This window comes from Corvus moneduloides, chromosome 21 (assembly GCF_009650955.1).
Source record: "Corvus moneduloides isolate bCorMon1 chromosome 21, bCorMon1.pri, whole genome shotgun sequence".
Lineage (NCBI taxonomy): Eukaryota > Metazoa > Chordata > Aves > Passeriformes > Corvidae > Corvus > Corvus moneduloides.
In genome coordinates, this window is record NC_045496.1 from 9,544,164 (window position 1) to 9,560,568 (window position 16,405).

The 16,405-nt window shown below is 49.4% G+C and overlaps 1 protein-coding gene across 6 annotated transcripts in view; it reads right to left on the bottom strand.

Moving 5' to 3' along the window:
- The window catches only part of LOC116454259 (discoidin domain-containing receptor 2-like), a 51,295-nt gene that overhangs the window by 21,214 nt on the left and 13,676 nt on the right, over positions 1 to 16,405 (bottom strand). For 2 of the 6 annotated variants that reach the window (XM_032130619.1, XM_032130620.1), the window contains exons 2-3: positions 4,064 to 4,201; positions 1,937 to 2,039 (exon numbers count right to left, since the gene is read on the bottom strand). In XM_032130619.1, coding sequence (XP_031986510.1) covers positions 1,937 to 2,039; positions 4,064 to 4,127 — 167 coding nt within the window. In that variant the 5' untranslated portion in view covers positions 4,128 to 4,201. Of the gene's footprint in view, positions 1 to 1,936; positions 2,040 to 4,063; positions 4,202 to 7,031; positions 7,128 to 13,176; positions 13,246 to 13,963; positions 14,147 to 16,405 lie in introns of those variants that run through there. The other 4 variants (XM_032130618.1, XM_032130622.1, XM_032130617.1 and 1 more) reach the window with 4 other exon arrangements.

Sequence of the window (16,405 nt, forward strand, 5' to 3'; positions counted from 1 at the left end):
AACTTCGAGGATTGGGAGGAAGCAACCAAATCAGCAGTGGCTACCAAATACCTCTGCCCTTTGGGATGATGGTCAGCTGAGACTCAAGTCCTACAGGCACTTTTGCCATATACAGAACAGCTCCTCAATTCCAGATCTCTTTCATTAACTACTCCAAGTAATTTTTTTCCCAGACATGAACTTCCACCTTGATCAGAAACAATCCTGCTGCTCAGTAGGGAACTGCTTGTTGCTCTGTAGCACCTTGCTACTCAAGTGCATCCTCACTGCTCCTGAACCCCACTTGGTAAGGCCTGAACTTCTGCTTGAGCACCTCCTGCAGCTCTACAAAGCTCAAAAATGAGCAACCTTAAAAATAAATTTTAGCAAGAAAAGCTCTGCCACAAAATTATTGTGGGTCATTTAAACACATATTTCACATTTCCTGCAGTCATCAGAGCTGCTGGTGCAGGACACTGCCAGGAGAGTGGTGGGAAGTGTCTGCTCCTAAGCTGAATACTGTGAGAGCTGTAGTTGTAAAAAATGTATCTGGACACCAGAAAAATGTGTGGGTTTTTTAGCAATAGGGATTTCTTAGCCAACAGCAAGCCCTTGAAGTGCCCTTGGTTTTCAGACAGCTAACCCCACCTCCAGCTGATGGGATCAGTGAGTGCACCAGGGAAGGTGGTACCCGGGAGGAGACACGGAAGGTCAAGGCTCAGCCCAGAGGAGATTTTAATCTCTGGCTGGTCAGCTGTTTGTGCAAGACTTTCTAACACTAGAATAGCAAGTAAAAGAAGCTCTAAAAAAGGCAGGAAGAGTGACTGAAGTGACAGGGACAGACATCTGCATGGGACAACTCTGACCAAACAAGGTCAGCTTCATGCCTTCACCCTGTGGACATCCAGCTGCCCCAGCAAAGAGAGGATGGTAACAGACGGTAAGTGATGCCCAGAGTGTTTGCAGCACTGGACATAAGCCATGCTCAGAGGACAAATCTCCCAGCATTCAGACCCACAGGCCTGTTCAAACACCATTAAAACACAGCACACTGAGCATCATTGCTCTACCATATATTAAGAAAAAAATAATAATTGAGTACTAGGAGAATTTTATGATTTTGGACTGCCTGAATTCATCATAAAAATATCAGTATCGTAGTTAACCTGAAATTCTTACCTGACTTTCACCAAAGCTGTTTGATATCACCACTACAAACAATTCTAAGGAAATTCACATTTGCAACTCTTTTGTGAATCATCAGTTAGTAGCTTTGAGAGGAATAAAATGACAAAAAAAAAAAAGAAGCAAAGCTTATGATAAGGACTGTAGGCCTCCTTGACAGTGAAGAAAATCATTTAGCTGCTTGCTTAACAATTCCTTAACTCTGCCTTTCCAAGGTTTTTGAGTCAGAGTGAGCACAGCCCATTTCCTCAATACGATGCTGTTGAAATGTTCATACTTGCAAAGGATTTCCTATGACTTAGTTTAAAGCACTCCACAAGAATCCCAGGGGCACTGTCCCTGGCTGACCTGTAAGTCACAAATCCTTTGGAGATTTATTCACAGAGTGACTGAAAGATGGAAGTCAGAGGCAACTTCAGAGTCTCCAGTCCAATCCCCTGCTCACAGCAGGGCCAGCTCCAAGGCCACCCTGTGTTGCTCAAGGCCTGGTACAGCCAGGTCCCCAAACACTGAGACACCACCACCTCTCTGGGTCCCTGTCCCACCACTACATTGTCACGGAGAAGGATTTTTTGTCCTTAATATTTAAGCAGAATTTCCTGTATCACAGCTGTGACCATTGCCATTGCCTCCTGGCCTCTCACTGTGCTCCAACCAGATTGAATACAGAAGCAGCACATGAGGTTTTAAGGGTGGGGGATCTTCTTCCTCAACCACACATTGGGTCTCTAGAGGGGAAAAGGACTAAATTTGTTGTCAGAGGTGAACCCACCGTGCATACTGGGGCCCTGTGGAGTCGTACCACTGGCTGGAAGCAGTGATGTCCTCATCCCGGATGGTCCCCTCGTGCATCCCCAGGGGGTAACGACAGATTGCTGCAAATGGGAACACAGGCAAACGAAGATCAGCACTCATTTCTTTTAAAATCACCAGGCAAGTTTAATAAAAAGCCTGTCATGCCCGTGTGGTCACTCTCACCTGTCCCACCACAGACCAGTACAACTCTTGCTGAACTGTGGGTAAACACATGGAGATTTTCCAAAAGGGTGGGGTCACCATTTGAAAGCAGAAAGTGCTTTTTGTGCTCCTGCAGCGGGAGTCCTGTCTGGTCACACCTTATTTAAAGGTCAGATACACACTGTCCAGCAATGCCAGATAGAGAGCTGGCTGGGAAGGACTCTGGGGGACTGAGTCTTCCTGCAATCCTGAACAAAACCCATTTGTTCACAAGTCCAGGGCTGGCAGCAGAACCCAGAGCGTCCTTGGCACTGAAGGATGCACTCTGTGGGTGGGCACAGCTCTCACCAAAACAAGCACCATGAGGCTCTCACCAAATGCACATATCTTGAGCAAAACCATCCTTGGGTTCTGTTTAGGTGCCACCAGGACTCACTGTGCACTCAGGAGACACTGGGGCTCAGAGAGGTGGCCCAGCCCATCTGTCAGTGAGGTCAAACAACTGCTGCAAGACAAGAAGACTCACCAGGACCCTGCTACACAGGTCTGAAATCACCCACACAGCAGCCCCTGTGGTTTATAAGGACATGCAGGATATACTTCAGGCTGCTCCTGGAGTAGATCTGGAGGTCAGGATAACCCATGGAGCCTGTGGCATCACAGCCAAGGAGCACCAGCTGGGCCATGGTGCTGGAATCTGTCTGGGAAGAGCAGGGCACAGCTCCAGGCAGAGGCATCAGAGCAGCTGGGGCAGCTGAGGAAGCAGAGCTGCCTGAGGATGTCACAGGCAGAGCTGAGATGTGTGAGTGGTTATTTCTTGGTGGAAGAGATTCCTGCAGGAGGTGGGACCACAGATCTGTGCTCAGAGCCCACCCACCTCCCTGGAGCTGGCATGGAAGAGGTATTCCTGCACCTCTGGGTGCACTGACTCCTGTACCAATCACCATCAGAAGGAATCTGCGTGGGACTGACCCTCCAGCTGCCATCACCCTTTCTCCATGAGGTTTAACCACCAGAACCAGACGGCAGCCCCAGTTCCACGCTGGGTGTGTGGTGGGGTGCACAGTGCAGGGAATGCTGTGTAACAGGGAGCCCAGGAATGCTGCTGAGGTCCCCCCACAGCCCTCACTGCACTTCTGGCTGGTTGCAGCACAACCTCAAACCTCTGCAAATATCCACAGGCCAGAGCAGGGTCAGAGCCAGCCACAAAGGGCTCCAAACAAACAGAGCCAGCCCCGGCAGAGCCAGCACAAGCCCTCAGGGCAGCACTGCTGCCTCACCACACCTTCAGCCAAGCTGGAAAAGGATTAAATTTATTTATTTCACAGACTGTCTCCAGCTCAAAACACCTCATTAGAGGAATTTTTGCAACACATTGCAGACCATTATCTTATCCATCGTCATCATGACCGTATCTTGCCAAATGCTGCAGCATAAGAGGTCCTGCCCTCCACAGGGACTCAGGCTCATATCCCTATCTCCACCCTAGCTCTGTGCAAGGTAAGGTTTTGTATCTTCCCTTCCACATTTCTCTCTCCAGAATGCCCCTTGCTGGCTGGAGAGCTGTGGCTGATGCTTTGCTAACTGGTAATTTGTTTTCCACAGTGAGCATGGAACCTCTGAGCCAGTCTGGAGCCAGGTTTGTTCTGCAGGCCACACAAGTCAGAGCAGTGCAGGGATATTCAGAGCTCAAGACAGGCCTGGGTGGGCAGAGAAAGGAGGATGTCCATGTGCCTGGGGCTTCCTGGGACTGCCAGGAGAGTGTCCCAATCCAGCACAACTGTCTGGGAACATCTCAGTCCAGAGGACATTGGGGAACTACGTTAGTGATTATCTCCACATGCAGCCTTTACACTCAGTCCCCGTGACAAGCAAAGACAGGCTGAGAAGGAGCACACAAAAGGTGGGAGATGAGTCCTCTCCCAGCCTGGCAGCTCCCTACCAGGGTTGACTTCGGTGCCAGAGGGCTCGGGCAGGGAGGCCAGCAGCAACATGCAGAAGATCATGGTAGCAACCGGAGGTGCTGCGCAGGGTCAGACGGGTGCGAGTCCTTCAAAGGCAGCAGCTGCCATCTACATCTCTGAAAGACAAAGCAAAGAGAGAGGATGAGTCCTCCAGAGAGAGGACTTCTCTGTGCTGTAGAGTTGCTGTGTGTCATTGCCTCGTGACAGGCTGGGCAATCATCCCTGCCTTCAAGAGTGTCTTTGACCTCAGCCCTGCTCTGCTCATCACCAGATCAGAAATTTCGTGAAGAACCAATGATCACTTGACTGTTTACATCAGCCCTAAAGCTACCAATGCAACCCATCTCCCAGGCCCTTGGCTGCCATGGCTCCTGGGCAGATGAATGGACCCCCTTAACTGCTCTTAAACAAGTCCAGTGCAACGTAATCTCCCTCAAAGGAATCTCTCCCATATCAATTCTTCACTTTCCTTACTAAATTAACAAGTAGTGAAACTGCAGCTACAAATGAACCTGGCTCCACAAGCAGGCTTTATCCACCTCTACCTTGGCACCAAGTAGCCACGCGGGCACCTTGGAAGTTGCCACACAACCTTAAGATAAAGGTCCAAAACAGGGTGAAAATAACCTCTCCCTGCACATCCCCACTGCTGCCAAAAGTGCATGTGCACTCACACGGGCGAGCACACTTCATTTCCTGTTTGGAAAATGAAAAGGGCTTAAACACTGGCGATTTCATCGGAAAGCCATGATAACACCTAAAGGAACAGGAGGTCAGATCAGCAGCCAGGCGAATTCTTTGTGTCCACATTCACTACAAAGAGCCTCGGGAGGCTCCCACCCTGGAGGATAACTTTGCAGAGGCTCTGTCTCATAATGGAATGCCAGGAGAAAAGAAAACAGAACAAATCAATAAATGTAAAGTTGCCAGGACCAGAGGGTGTTTGCTCAAGAATCCTCGGAGTGGTAGTAAAAAGGCAACGTTGATTGTTGGGATTTGTTAGCAAAGGAGGAGAGGCTATAAAAGGGCCCATCACTGTGCCAGTGCAGGCATGCATGCAGGAGCATCAGATGCCATTAGCTCAGAGATTGGTAACAAAAGGCTCTCTTTTCCCACCCGACATAATTAAACTGTACAAGTCACAGCCCTGAGTTGCCGTGGATACCCAAGGAACTGGACACATTCACAATAGACAGATACACCACAGCTTCTTAAATCCAAAGGTAAAACCTTTGGCTCGGGAAATCCCCCAGCCGCAGATTGCTGGACGCCCAGAAGCTAAATCGGGGTTAGAATCACTGGAGCTTGCCCTGTTTTTATTCTCTTTCCTAAGGATATGCTACTGGCCATTGTCCCTGCTGGATTCCAACAGAAAAGATGGCTCTGAGCCTGAAAAACAACTAAGGGCCTTCTTGGGAAGGAAGCCAAACATGCAGGCAGGAGGGGGAGCTAATAATGGCTGTGGCTGTGCCGTGCTGTACCCAGCCAGGCAACCAAAGAACACTTTAAAATCACCAGGTCCCTCCTGCTTCAGTCACCTCCTGATTCCCACATGAGCACCCTGGCCAGAGCTGGGAAGGAGCTGTGATCCCGTGGCATCCCCTGTGGTGAGCCTGCAAAAGCAAAGCACAAGCCCAGGTCTCAGCAGGAGGGTCTGGCGACCACAGAAGAGGTTTTGACCAAGCACTCTCCAGCTGTTTGTGCATCCAAGGTCATCCTCTCCCCCTGGAATGGAAGGAGGTGATCGCTGATGAAAACACAGCGATTCCCACCATCCCAGGGCAGGCTGCAACTCCCACAGAGAAGAGACATCGTGTACTCAAGTGGAGGCAGACTTTGTAAAGACAGTTTTGGGGCAGAGTTTGAAGACGGACTTGGTGGGTGTTCATTTATGCAGGTGATTTGCCAAGGTGTCCTGGGAGCTCCCAAAGCCAGACCTGCAAAGGGAACTGCAGAGTTCAGCACTAGGGGAGACAGTCCTGCCACAGGACCTGAGAAAGGGACCTGTCATCAACATCAAGGCTTTAACTTCAAATTTGGCCTTTGCCTAAACAGTATCCAAGACAAGCAGGATGAATCCTCTCTGGATGTGTCTCTGCTGTTGACAGAGGAAAAGGCTGGTCTGGACTAGTCCTGTCGCTCCCAGTTTGGTAACATGAATTCTCACCTTTCTATGTGGCAGTAGTGAACTGTTCCCAGCAGCTCAGCCCTGCACAGGGACTTCAGCAGCTGGTTCAGGTTCTGCTGGATTTGTTTTTCCCATCACATTTGGTTCCCAGTCCTGGACCACCACAAAGTGCCTGTCAGTGAGTCCTGGGAGAGGTGATGCACTGAGGGAGCAAACAAGGCCATTTCTCATCTTTTAGTGCTCCACAGCAGCTGCTGTTCTAAGCACGGTCACCAAGAGTGGTTTTCACCCCTTTGGAGGGTGAAACATTTTGAAGGAGGTTCAGCCCCACTCAGGAGCTCCAACTGCAGAAATCACTGCTCGAAGAACTACTGGTGTTGATTGGTGCTGAGTCTTAATCTCAGCCAGGAGTAGACTGGACTCCCAAACTGCACACTTCCCAAAGCTAGGACACACTGGAATTACTCCTAAATACAACCCTTTGCACAAACTGCTTGGAAATCATTTTACTAAGGACTTTTGCTGTGTAAATGGCTCAATACTTTTCTTTCAGCTGCATTAGAGTCCTTTGCTGTACTCACGCCTATCTTCCCACCCTGCCCACACATACACACCAAGTGCCAAAACTACAGCACAAGCCTGAAACCAGCAAAAACAGGATTAGCAACATCCTCTGAGAGGCAAGAAAGTGTTAAACTCTGTTCCCAAGCCCGACTGGATCAAGTTGCTAATTGCTAACAGCTGGCTGCAGGAGAATAAAATCCTGTTACAATCATTGGGAGAGTGGAAAAAAAAAATCTACTTGTTGAAAAACTCACCAAGAAATGCAAAAGAGGGCACTTTTCCCCAATAAACTCGCAGATACCATGCCTGAAAAGCCAGTCCGTGCCTCCACAGAGCAGCAGCTGGCTGTGACCCAGTGCTGTCCCCGGCACAGAAAGGCTCAGCGAGCACAGGAGGGAGCTATTCTTTAGTGATGTGCATGAAGAAGGTGGGACTTGGAGCTCCTCCAGGTACTGTTCTCCCTCCAGAGATCCATTACGGAGGTCTGGCATGTTTGCAAGCCTCTCTGGATCCCAACTGAAACAGGCATTTGTTTTAACTGGTTCCTTTGCAGATCGTTACCCCGGAGTGGGACCGGAGGGTTTGCTGCAGGAATCCCATTCCAGATGCCCAGAGCCGCGCCAAGAAACTCCACGGTCATGGGCAAGACACAGAGTGAATCACACACAGAGCCCTGTGCAGGACAGGAGGATCTATCCTAAATCAAGTCATCCCCAGAAGAGGTCCAGGAACAATCAGATGGCATCTCCTAGCATTCCTAAAGGAATTCAAGGAGGAAGCAGCAAAGCTAATAACTGCAGCAATATCTGATGTTTGAAGAAACAAGAGGCTGGGAAGTGTAATTTCCATTTTTCTGGCTCCAAAACAATGGTAGAGCATTTCTCTTTGCCTCAGAGTTAATCTGAGAGACCCAAGACCCAGCAGTCCTCCCCTGGAGCCTACACAGCCCACACAGCTCCAGCTTGGACAAAACAGAATTTGGTGATAAAAACACTTAGCAGAAAGAATTCTGATCACTTTTTAAAATGTTCTGCTCAGTTTGCAATTCTAATACTGGCACAAGACTGAAAAAATATGGCCACCCACTCCAGCAGAGCTGCTGGAGGGTGAAGGATGGACCACGCCACGCCGCCTGAGCAGGAGCCCTGTGTGAAAAGAAGGCAACAAATGTCCCCTCAGGTGAACTCAGAGTGTGGTTTCTCTCTCCCTGGATTCAATCTACCAGGCAGCAATGGAGAGGTCTCTGCACGACACGTGGGTGGCACCTGGACAAACCAAGTGCCAACAGGGACATCAAAAATCATCGTGTCAGAGTAACAGGGCAGCTGGGCAGGGCCAGCAAGATCCTGGCATGAGGTGCAAGGCTACAGCAGGAGATTTTGGATTTAGGCACCAACAGAGATGGTCAGAAAGAGGAAAAACCCATTGCAATGTTAGGAACACGGTGGGGGACACTGGGCAGAAATAGTGACACCACAAAGTGATGTCCAGAGCAGCAACAAGGCTGGACAGATAAAAGCAAACAGATTTTAGGTGAAAAGGGTGGGTTAATGAAGATACCTGTGAGAAGTAAATCGCAGGAACAGGGAAATTGAGACAGGAATAGGCTCCAGTATAATCTTTGAGGTGGCATTAGGAGACCTGTTGGAAGAGACACGAATGTGGGACTAAAAGGACAATATTCAGGAGTGGCACCTGGGGTGGCGACGGGGACATCACAGAGCTGGGCCTGAGGCAGTGGCAGAGGAAAGAATCGAGGTCTGGGTGTACTTTGTGGTCACCCTCTTAAGAGGTGGGGGATAGTCCTGCCCTGAGGCTGAGGAGGGTTTGAGCCTCGTTTTCCATGTTGTAACCAAACATCTTAATGGGGTTATGAAGAAAGTGACAGCTCACTCCTGCTAGATTTTAGGAGAAAAACAGCACTCTGGTCACCCACGCCACAGCATTTAACACTTGGAGGAGCTTCAGCCCGTGGACTCAAACATGAGGCAGTGCCTCAGCTACAGCCCAGAGAGGTGCCGGTGTTTCTGCACAAGACCAATAAATCCTCCAGCTTTTTCCCACTGCCTGTCAGCCAGTCCTGCAGGAGTGGGGTGTCCTCAGTTTGTAAAACTGCCCAGAGCACTTCTGTCACAAAACCAGACTTGGAGATAATTGAACATGCATTAAATGTAATTTAATCCATCCAAGTAACAAAGCCAAGATTAGAAACCATTAGAAAGACAAAGCCAAAGATAAGGAAATGCAAATCCACTGCACCACAATGGTGGGGTTTAGCTCAGCTAAACCAAAACCAAAGCTTCCCCACCAACCCAGGGCATGGGAACTCTGCTCATCTCAACTGAGGAACCTGGAAACACTTCCCATGACCCAAGCCAGACCTGCCAGGCCCCCTGCTCAGGACATGGACATTCCCCGGGAACCCCCCACCCAGAGCAGGGGCAGGGGAGCCTCCAGCACACCCTCCAAAATACACATCATCCCCTCAGCTGCAGAGGTTCTAGTTCCCAGTTCCCAACTCCAGGCTCCAGTGCCGCTGTTCCTGTAGTGGCAGGGAAACAAGACCATGCACAAAACCAGCAGTTCCAAGTACCTCCCTTCTCCCTGCCCAAGCAGCAGTGTCCCTTTCTGCCCCTTTCCAGAGCTTCCTTCCCACCCTGACAGGCCCAAAGAGCACCCAGCACAGTGACAATTTCACTGTTCCTTCACACTGGCATCTCTCTCCAGCTTTTTGCTTTTTTTTTTTTTTTTTTAAACAATCCTTAAAATATATCAGCTACAAGTCAGCAATTCCTCTCAAGACCTACAATCTTCCACTGCAGAGTCTCACATAGCAACCATCCCCACGACACGTTAACCACAGAGATGACAGATGGGGTATTAAGAGCACTCAATCGAAACCACCTTCCTCCCTCCCCATTCTCAGGGGGCTCCACCATAACCTTTTACTTAACCACGCTCAAACTTGCACTCAGAAGGAGATCAGGTTCCTGAGTCGAAGAATTATTTGGGCTGGAGGAGATCCCCAGGAGAGCATCTAATCCCACCTCCTGCTCCAAGCAGAGTTAGCACCAATGTCAGAGCAGCCTGTGCAGGGCTTTCCCTAGCTGTGTCTTAAAAGCTCCCAAGGATGGAGGCTCCCCCACCTCTCTGGACAATATCTCCCACTGCTCAACCGTCTGCAGAGAGAAAACTTTATCCCTCTTTATTCCAAGGCAGAACCTCCTGTTATTTCAGCTGACAATCGCTGTCAATCCTCCTGCTATGCACCTCCTTGATAATCTGCTCTTGGGTATCCCAGAGCTTCCTCTTGTCCCAGCTAAACCACCCTGGCTCCTGCTCAGGGAAGCCAAGTTTCAGTACTAATTTACTTAATATTTTCTCCCAAGTTTCTCTCTGGCGGCACAGAGGCTCCCTCCAGGCAGTGGGACAGCTCTAGCCAGATTTTGCTGTGACTCCCACTGGCTTGTTCACAGGGAAACTTGGGAATAACTGAGTTTGTCCCCTACTGGTGTCAGAGTGGCAGGAGCACGACTCCACAGCCCTCTGCTTACAGAGTGCAGGGATCACATTCCCACTGGTAACTATTTTTGAGGGGTATCAGGTGGCACTTTCTAAATCAGCTTGTTCAACACAGTGCTGACGAGCGACAGGGAGACAGACTCTGCCCCCCTGGCACAGGGGACAAGGATCAGAGCCCACCAAAAGTGCTCAGGTGGGTGTTTCTCAGCTCAGAGCCCACCAGCCATGCTGAGGCATCCAGGAAAACATGAAGGACATGCCAGGGATCAGTCCCTGCCCAGGGGATCCAACACACTCCTGCTCTCAAAGCAAAGCCTCTTCTGCCTCCTGGGAGCAGCAGCCTTTGGTCAACAGCAGGGTTGGATCCCTCAGGATCCAGGTATAGGATGTCAATGCAGCTACTTTTGGCAACCAGTGCAGGAATCTCAATAAAGCTTTCCATCAGAGCACAGGGATTGCTGAGCAAGCTCCTCCTTTAATGTGACAGAGGTTGGTCTCCACTGCCTGCTGGTTACCTGCTCCCTTCTCTGTTTTAAAACACTGCTACAACATTTATGTTTTCCCAAACTTCTGGAACTCCTTTGGTCTTCCCAGATTTATTACAAATTGGCAGCCAGGATTCAGAAAGCTGATTTGCCAATTAGTTTTAAACAAACAAGTCCCAATGTTGCTCAAGTTTCAAAAGACTTTGAAATGTTATCTTGCGTTTAACACCCTCCCTGGTCACCAGTGCAACGGAAGATATTCTGAGAGAACATCATCCAGCTTCTCCACAAAAATGGGAAAGAAATGTTTTACTTCTCTGCATTGTTATCAGCAATCACGTTTAACCCTTCCCAACAATATAATCACTGCTGATTAAATTAATTTTGTTATACAGATATTAAAATACTTCTCACTGCCCCATGATATATTTGCTGTGCTGTTTCTGTTATCTTTAGCTTTCCTTATCAACTGCCTACCTTCAAAAATACGGACTTTACAGTAACTGGTCCTTACCTACAACCTCTGTTTTGCTAATTGCTCATAGCTGAACCTATTTAAAAGCTAAAACATGATTACTGGGGCAAACTCTTTGCAAAACCAGAAGAGAAGAAAACAGTTGCATAGAACTGCAGTAGTACCTGAGAACTGCTGATTTTTGCAGGGGTGGAAGCCAAATGCTAAGAGAGTTCAGTGAAAATCAAACCAGAAACAGGATTTTGGAACATCTGCTAATTGAGCTGCCCATCCAGTCTCCATCAAACCACCACAGAAATGATGATATTCTCAAAAGCTGTGTTTTATGAGTTTTGCAATTGCTCTTCATATCTGTAAAAATAAAACTCAGAGCACCTGTAGCTGGCACAGAGCCCCTTTGCTGGAGGAGCATTATGGGCTCTGCTCCAGCATCACCAAAAATGTTAATAAAAGTGAAGAGCCATGCCCTACAGCCACAGGAAGATACTGACTTGAAGAAGCTTTTCCAATATCAGAAAGAAGAATAACTTATCATCCCTCACTGCATTCCACAGATTGCAATAACTCCAAATACCAAAATGCAGCGAGGGGGAAGTGCTCCAGCCCTCCCACAGCACCCCAGGAGCCAGAGGAGACAACACAGGCTGTGACCTCAGTGGGTACCATTTCTCCAGAGGCTGAGCACAACCTCCAGCCAAGGCAGCCAAGTCTGGGTACACACAGCTGTTGCATTTGGCTTGAGCAAACTTTGTTTACGACCCAAAGTGGTTTTAAAGTTTAATTTATGAAGTGCCTGGCAGAGATGGGAGCAGTGAGTGGCAACACTCACACATCACCTGAAACCACAGCACCGAGCCCGGAGACTCCAGTGAGGATTTCCACGCAGGTCCAGCCATGTTCCACTGGGTTTACTATTTACTAGTACAGCTCTGCAAGATAAAATTTAACTCCCCATGTACAGAGATAAAGTTGCCATTAATTAAACAGTCCAGCAAAATACCTACCATGACTAGAGACAGAGAAGATATTTGCTTACCACAATGTATTTCAAGCAATCAAACCAAATGTTCTGCTTATAAACAAAGGAGAAGCCAAGAACACAGAAAAAGCTCAAGCAGCATTTCACAGCTTGGGCAAGGCAGAATGACCAATTCTGATTAAATTTTCTCAAGACAGAACAAAAAACAGAAGCCCACAGAGATGTAATAAGATTTAGCAATTACACATAAGGCAGGTAGCAGTAGGAAAATCCTGGTATTGAGGCAAAGGCAAGAGAAGCAGGAGAGATGAGAGGGGAAAAAAGAAACATGTAAAACAATGATGCCTAAACCAAAAAAAAAAAAAAAAAGGACCCCATTTACCTCTTTTCCATATTGAAAGTGAACTAAAATTAAAAAACAACAAATTAAAACTGAGGAAATGAAATTCCACAGCATACCATGTGCATTGAGCCTCTGGGACATACTGCCACAGAGCAATGTGGGAGTAATTCAATAAAACATTGGAAGTAGATCTCCATAATAAGAACATCTGCAATTCCATTAACAGAGTGAAAGCGAGCACACTGGAGATAAATTTTCCTCTAGCCAGCCATAAGCAAACCAGTAATTAATGTGGCCAGAAAGTTATCTCCTACACGGGCAGGTTATTCCACAGCTGGCTGCACTCAGGCTCTGGGGCTTTCCTGTGCCTGTGATAAGATGGGTGCCTGAGTAGGTGGGCTGTGATCCCAGCCAGTTTGGCAAGCTCTGCCTCTGTGGATAGAGATCACATTTCAGTTTTCAGCAGCTTATTGTGCAGCTTCTCAAAAAGAAAAACAACACTACCCACCTTTTTCTTTTTCTTTTTTTTAAGAGATTATCTACTGTGACACAAAAAAAGCAGATGAAATTTCAGCCAAACCTATTAAAGAAATACCTGTGGAGCAGTGAGCGACCCCAGAACACTCTTGGTGGAAACACAGCTATTTTGGAAAGTTCTCAGCACCTGAAAAAATGGGTTTACTGAGGAAATAAATCAGATTTCACCTGGAGGGGCTGCATACTCATACTCCCATGTTTCAGGGTAAATGGGAGCCTGAAAATTTTGACGGTGGCCAAAATTGCAGTAGGTGCTTCAGGAGGGGACAGGGTCTGCCTCTCCTCCAGAGAGGAGGTGAGTGAACGTAGGCAATGCACACCCACAACTTGTGCAGGGCAGGAGCTGCTGGGGCTCAGGGGACAGGAGAACATTCCCCCACCTTCCCACTGCCCACAAGGCACTTGCTGCCAGCTCCAGTTTCTGCACATCTGTCCCAGCCTCAGCCCTGGCACATCTCAGCAGCACCTCAGAGCTCAAACACCGCACGAGCTCCCTGAGAGCCCCAGAAACCACTTCTGCCCAGAACCCCCCAGCCAGCATCACATTTGTGCCCACAAAACACCCTGCATGTCCCAGAGGTGCCCAGGCACGCATCCCTGAGGGAATACCCACAATTTGTGAACCCTCTCAGAGCTGCAGGAGGGAAAACAGGGTGGGAAGAGCCACCTTCTCCCTACCAGCCCAGGGAGCAAAGCCTTCGCCTCCCAGCATCGCCACCTCCACAAACCCCTCCACCACTCCCAGAAAGTCTCCAAAGGCTTTATCCAAGGAAAGAAACACGAGGGGAGAGAAGGGAGAGAGCTGATCCCAAGCTGAGAGCCAGGTTAAGCTGGAAGGACCCTACCTGCCTCTGCCAGGGTCTCCTGAGCAGAGGGAACAACTGCCATGTCTCTTTGGAACTCCACAGGTTGAGCCAGGCTGTAGTTTCAACATTCCTTGCAACTTTCCACCAGCACACACATGATATGTTCAAACTTGAGTAACTCCTCCCTCCTTCCGCACACACAGACAGGCCCAGGAGATGGCCCTGCCTCTATCATCCCAGTTCCTATAGCAACTCCTGACCCAGCAGATGGAAACAGAGCTGTTTTCTAGGCAAATCTGCCTTCTTGGATTCCTCTGCTCTTCCCTGCTGTTGGCCCCTCCTTGCTCCAGTGCTCTCCCTGGGGGCTGCTCCGCTGGCACCTGGCCCAGACTTTGCCTGGAGGAAGGCCAAGCTTTGAATTCATTTAGTAAAACCACAACATAAAGCAGCTCTCCTGCTCAGGAAGCAAGGCCCGTGTAGTCCCAGGGGCAGGCCAGGCACCGCAGAGCCAGCCTGCACCTCCTGGTGTAACGCAGCTGCCTGCGCTCGCCGGGAGAATCCCGGCAGGAACATCACCACTCTTCACCTTCATCTTCTCCAGCCTGTGCCATCCATGGGGAAAGGTAAAAAGCAGAGACAGAACTAGTCATTTATTAGCAAGCCCAGCCAACAGAATTATTATAACCCCGAGCACTTCTCAGACATTTGGACTTGTGCTTCCAAAGTCTTTCCTGGAAGAGGGAGAGCCCAGCTGTGACACCAGGGCTCTCTGCATGTTCATCACAACAGCTCACCCCATTGCTTTCCTCAGCTCAGGGCCCCACAGGAGTGGAGGTCACCAATGCAGCTGTCTGAGAACAGCACATCACACTCAGTACCTTTGCTCTAAAAATACAGAAATTGAGGGGAAATGCAGAACTCAAACCAGGCTGTGGCACTTCAGGGGAGGTAATTACCAAGGGTGACAGTGGGAACATCACGGGCAGGTGGCTCCATGATGACTGGACAAGCAGGGCTGCAGGAAGACACACTGAGCTGGGCACAGGGCCAGCAGGTTGTGACACTCTGTGAGACCACCCAAACCCACCACAGGAGCTACAAAACCGCTCTTGGGCTGCACAGCCCCGCAAAGCCCTTCCACCCCCTAACATCCCTGCCCACGTGGGCTCTGCTGCCCCAGCCACTGGAGAGCCCTGGAGGGCACAGCAGGATGGGGCCACGCTCACCTGGGTGACAAGGGCACTGGGGTTTGAGAGGAACATCTGAGAGCTGGGATTCAACCCCAGCACGAACCACAGCAGCACAGGGAGACCAGAGAGCAGAAGGAATGTGCTGACCCTGCCTGCTAGGAAATGCAGGTGCCAGCCTGCCTCCTGCAAGGGAGCTGCTCAGCAAGGGAAGGGCTGCAATGTCTCACACACCTGGCAGGGCTAAGACTCGTCCCAAGGCCAGCAGTGCAGGGCTGGGACAGCAGAGCCAGGGTGGGAAGTGGAGCCAGCATTGTACAGGACTCACGGGGACTCCACAGCAGAAGGCTGAAGAGAGGGGGCAGCAGCCATTCAGCCCGTCCTGCAGAATCCCACAGGCTACAGCAGCTTCCAGCAGGAATCACTGCAAAGCCTCAACAGAAGCAGCAGGTGTTTTGGGTATCCCATAGGAAAAAGGGAAGCAGACATGAAGCACACTGTGCCCACATTAAGTCCCAGCTGAAAAATACAGCTGTGAGCTGCAAGATGTGGTCAGACACGCACTCAGATGACACCTTGCTTCCATTTTGCTCCCTGCCTCCCTACCCCATCCCAGCCACACAATCCACCTCTGTTCTGAGAACAGAAAACTGTTTTCTTTTTTGTCCCCGTAGTAATTTTTCCATGCATCAGTGAGTTAATCAGCACAGAGGGATGGGACAGTCCCTGAGGCTCATAAATGGTTTGGGACACGACCAGCAGTAGGGTGGATGTGGGAAGACAGCAGATCCCTTTCTGCCTGATCCAAAAGGGTGTTGCTCATTCTGATAATGCCCTCCCAAGGCACTGTCCTCCCAAAACAAGGATGCCTGCCCTGAGAACATAATGGTACATGGGAACCAAGCTGGATACAGGCCCCTGGGGTAAACTGGGACCAAAACAATTCCCTTTGCAAGACACAGAGCAGTTTGTGGCAGTGGGAAACACTGGACATCCAGGAACAGGGAGTCCAGGAGTGGCATCAATAAAAGCATCAAAGCAGATGCATATCACAGAAACAACATCAAGGGTCTAGAAAACACTCCCGATTTTCCTGTGGTGTTGGGAAGAGCAATGGCTCAACTCACAAACAGATCTGAGGAGCTCCTTTCCCTGGGGAAGGACATTGCTGTGGAGGCACAAAACACTGCTGGAAAACTGCTGACCTTGCAGTCAGACTCACTTGAGCAGTTCAGCACAGAAAAAGGCTCTCTGCTGGATGCCCTCTGAGATGTAACTTGATCCCACAGTACAC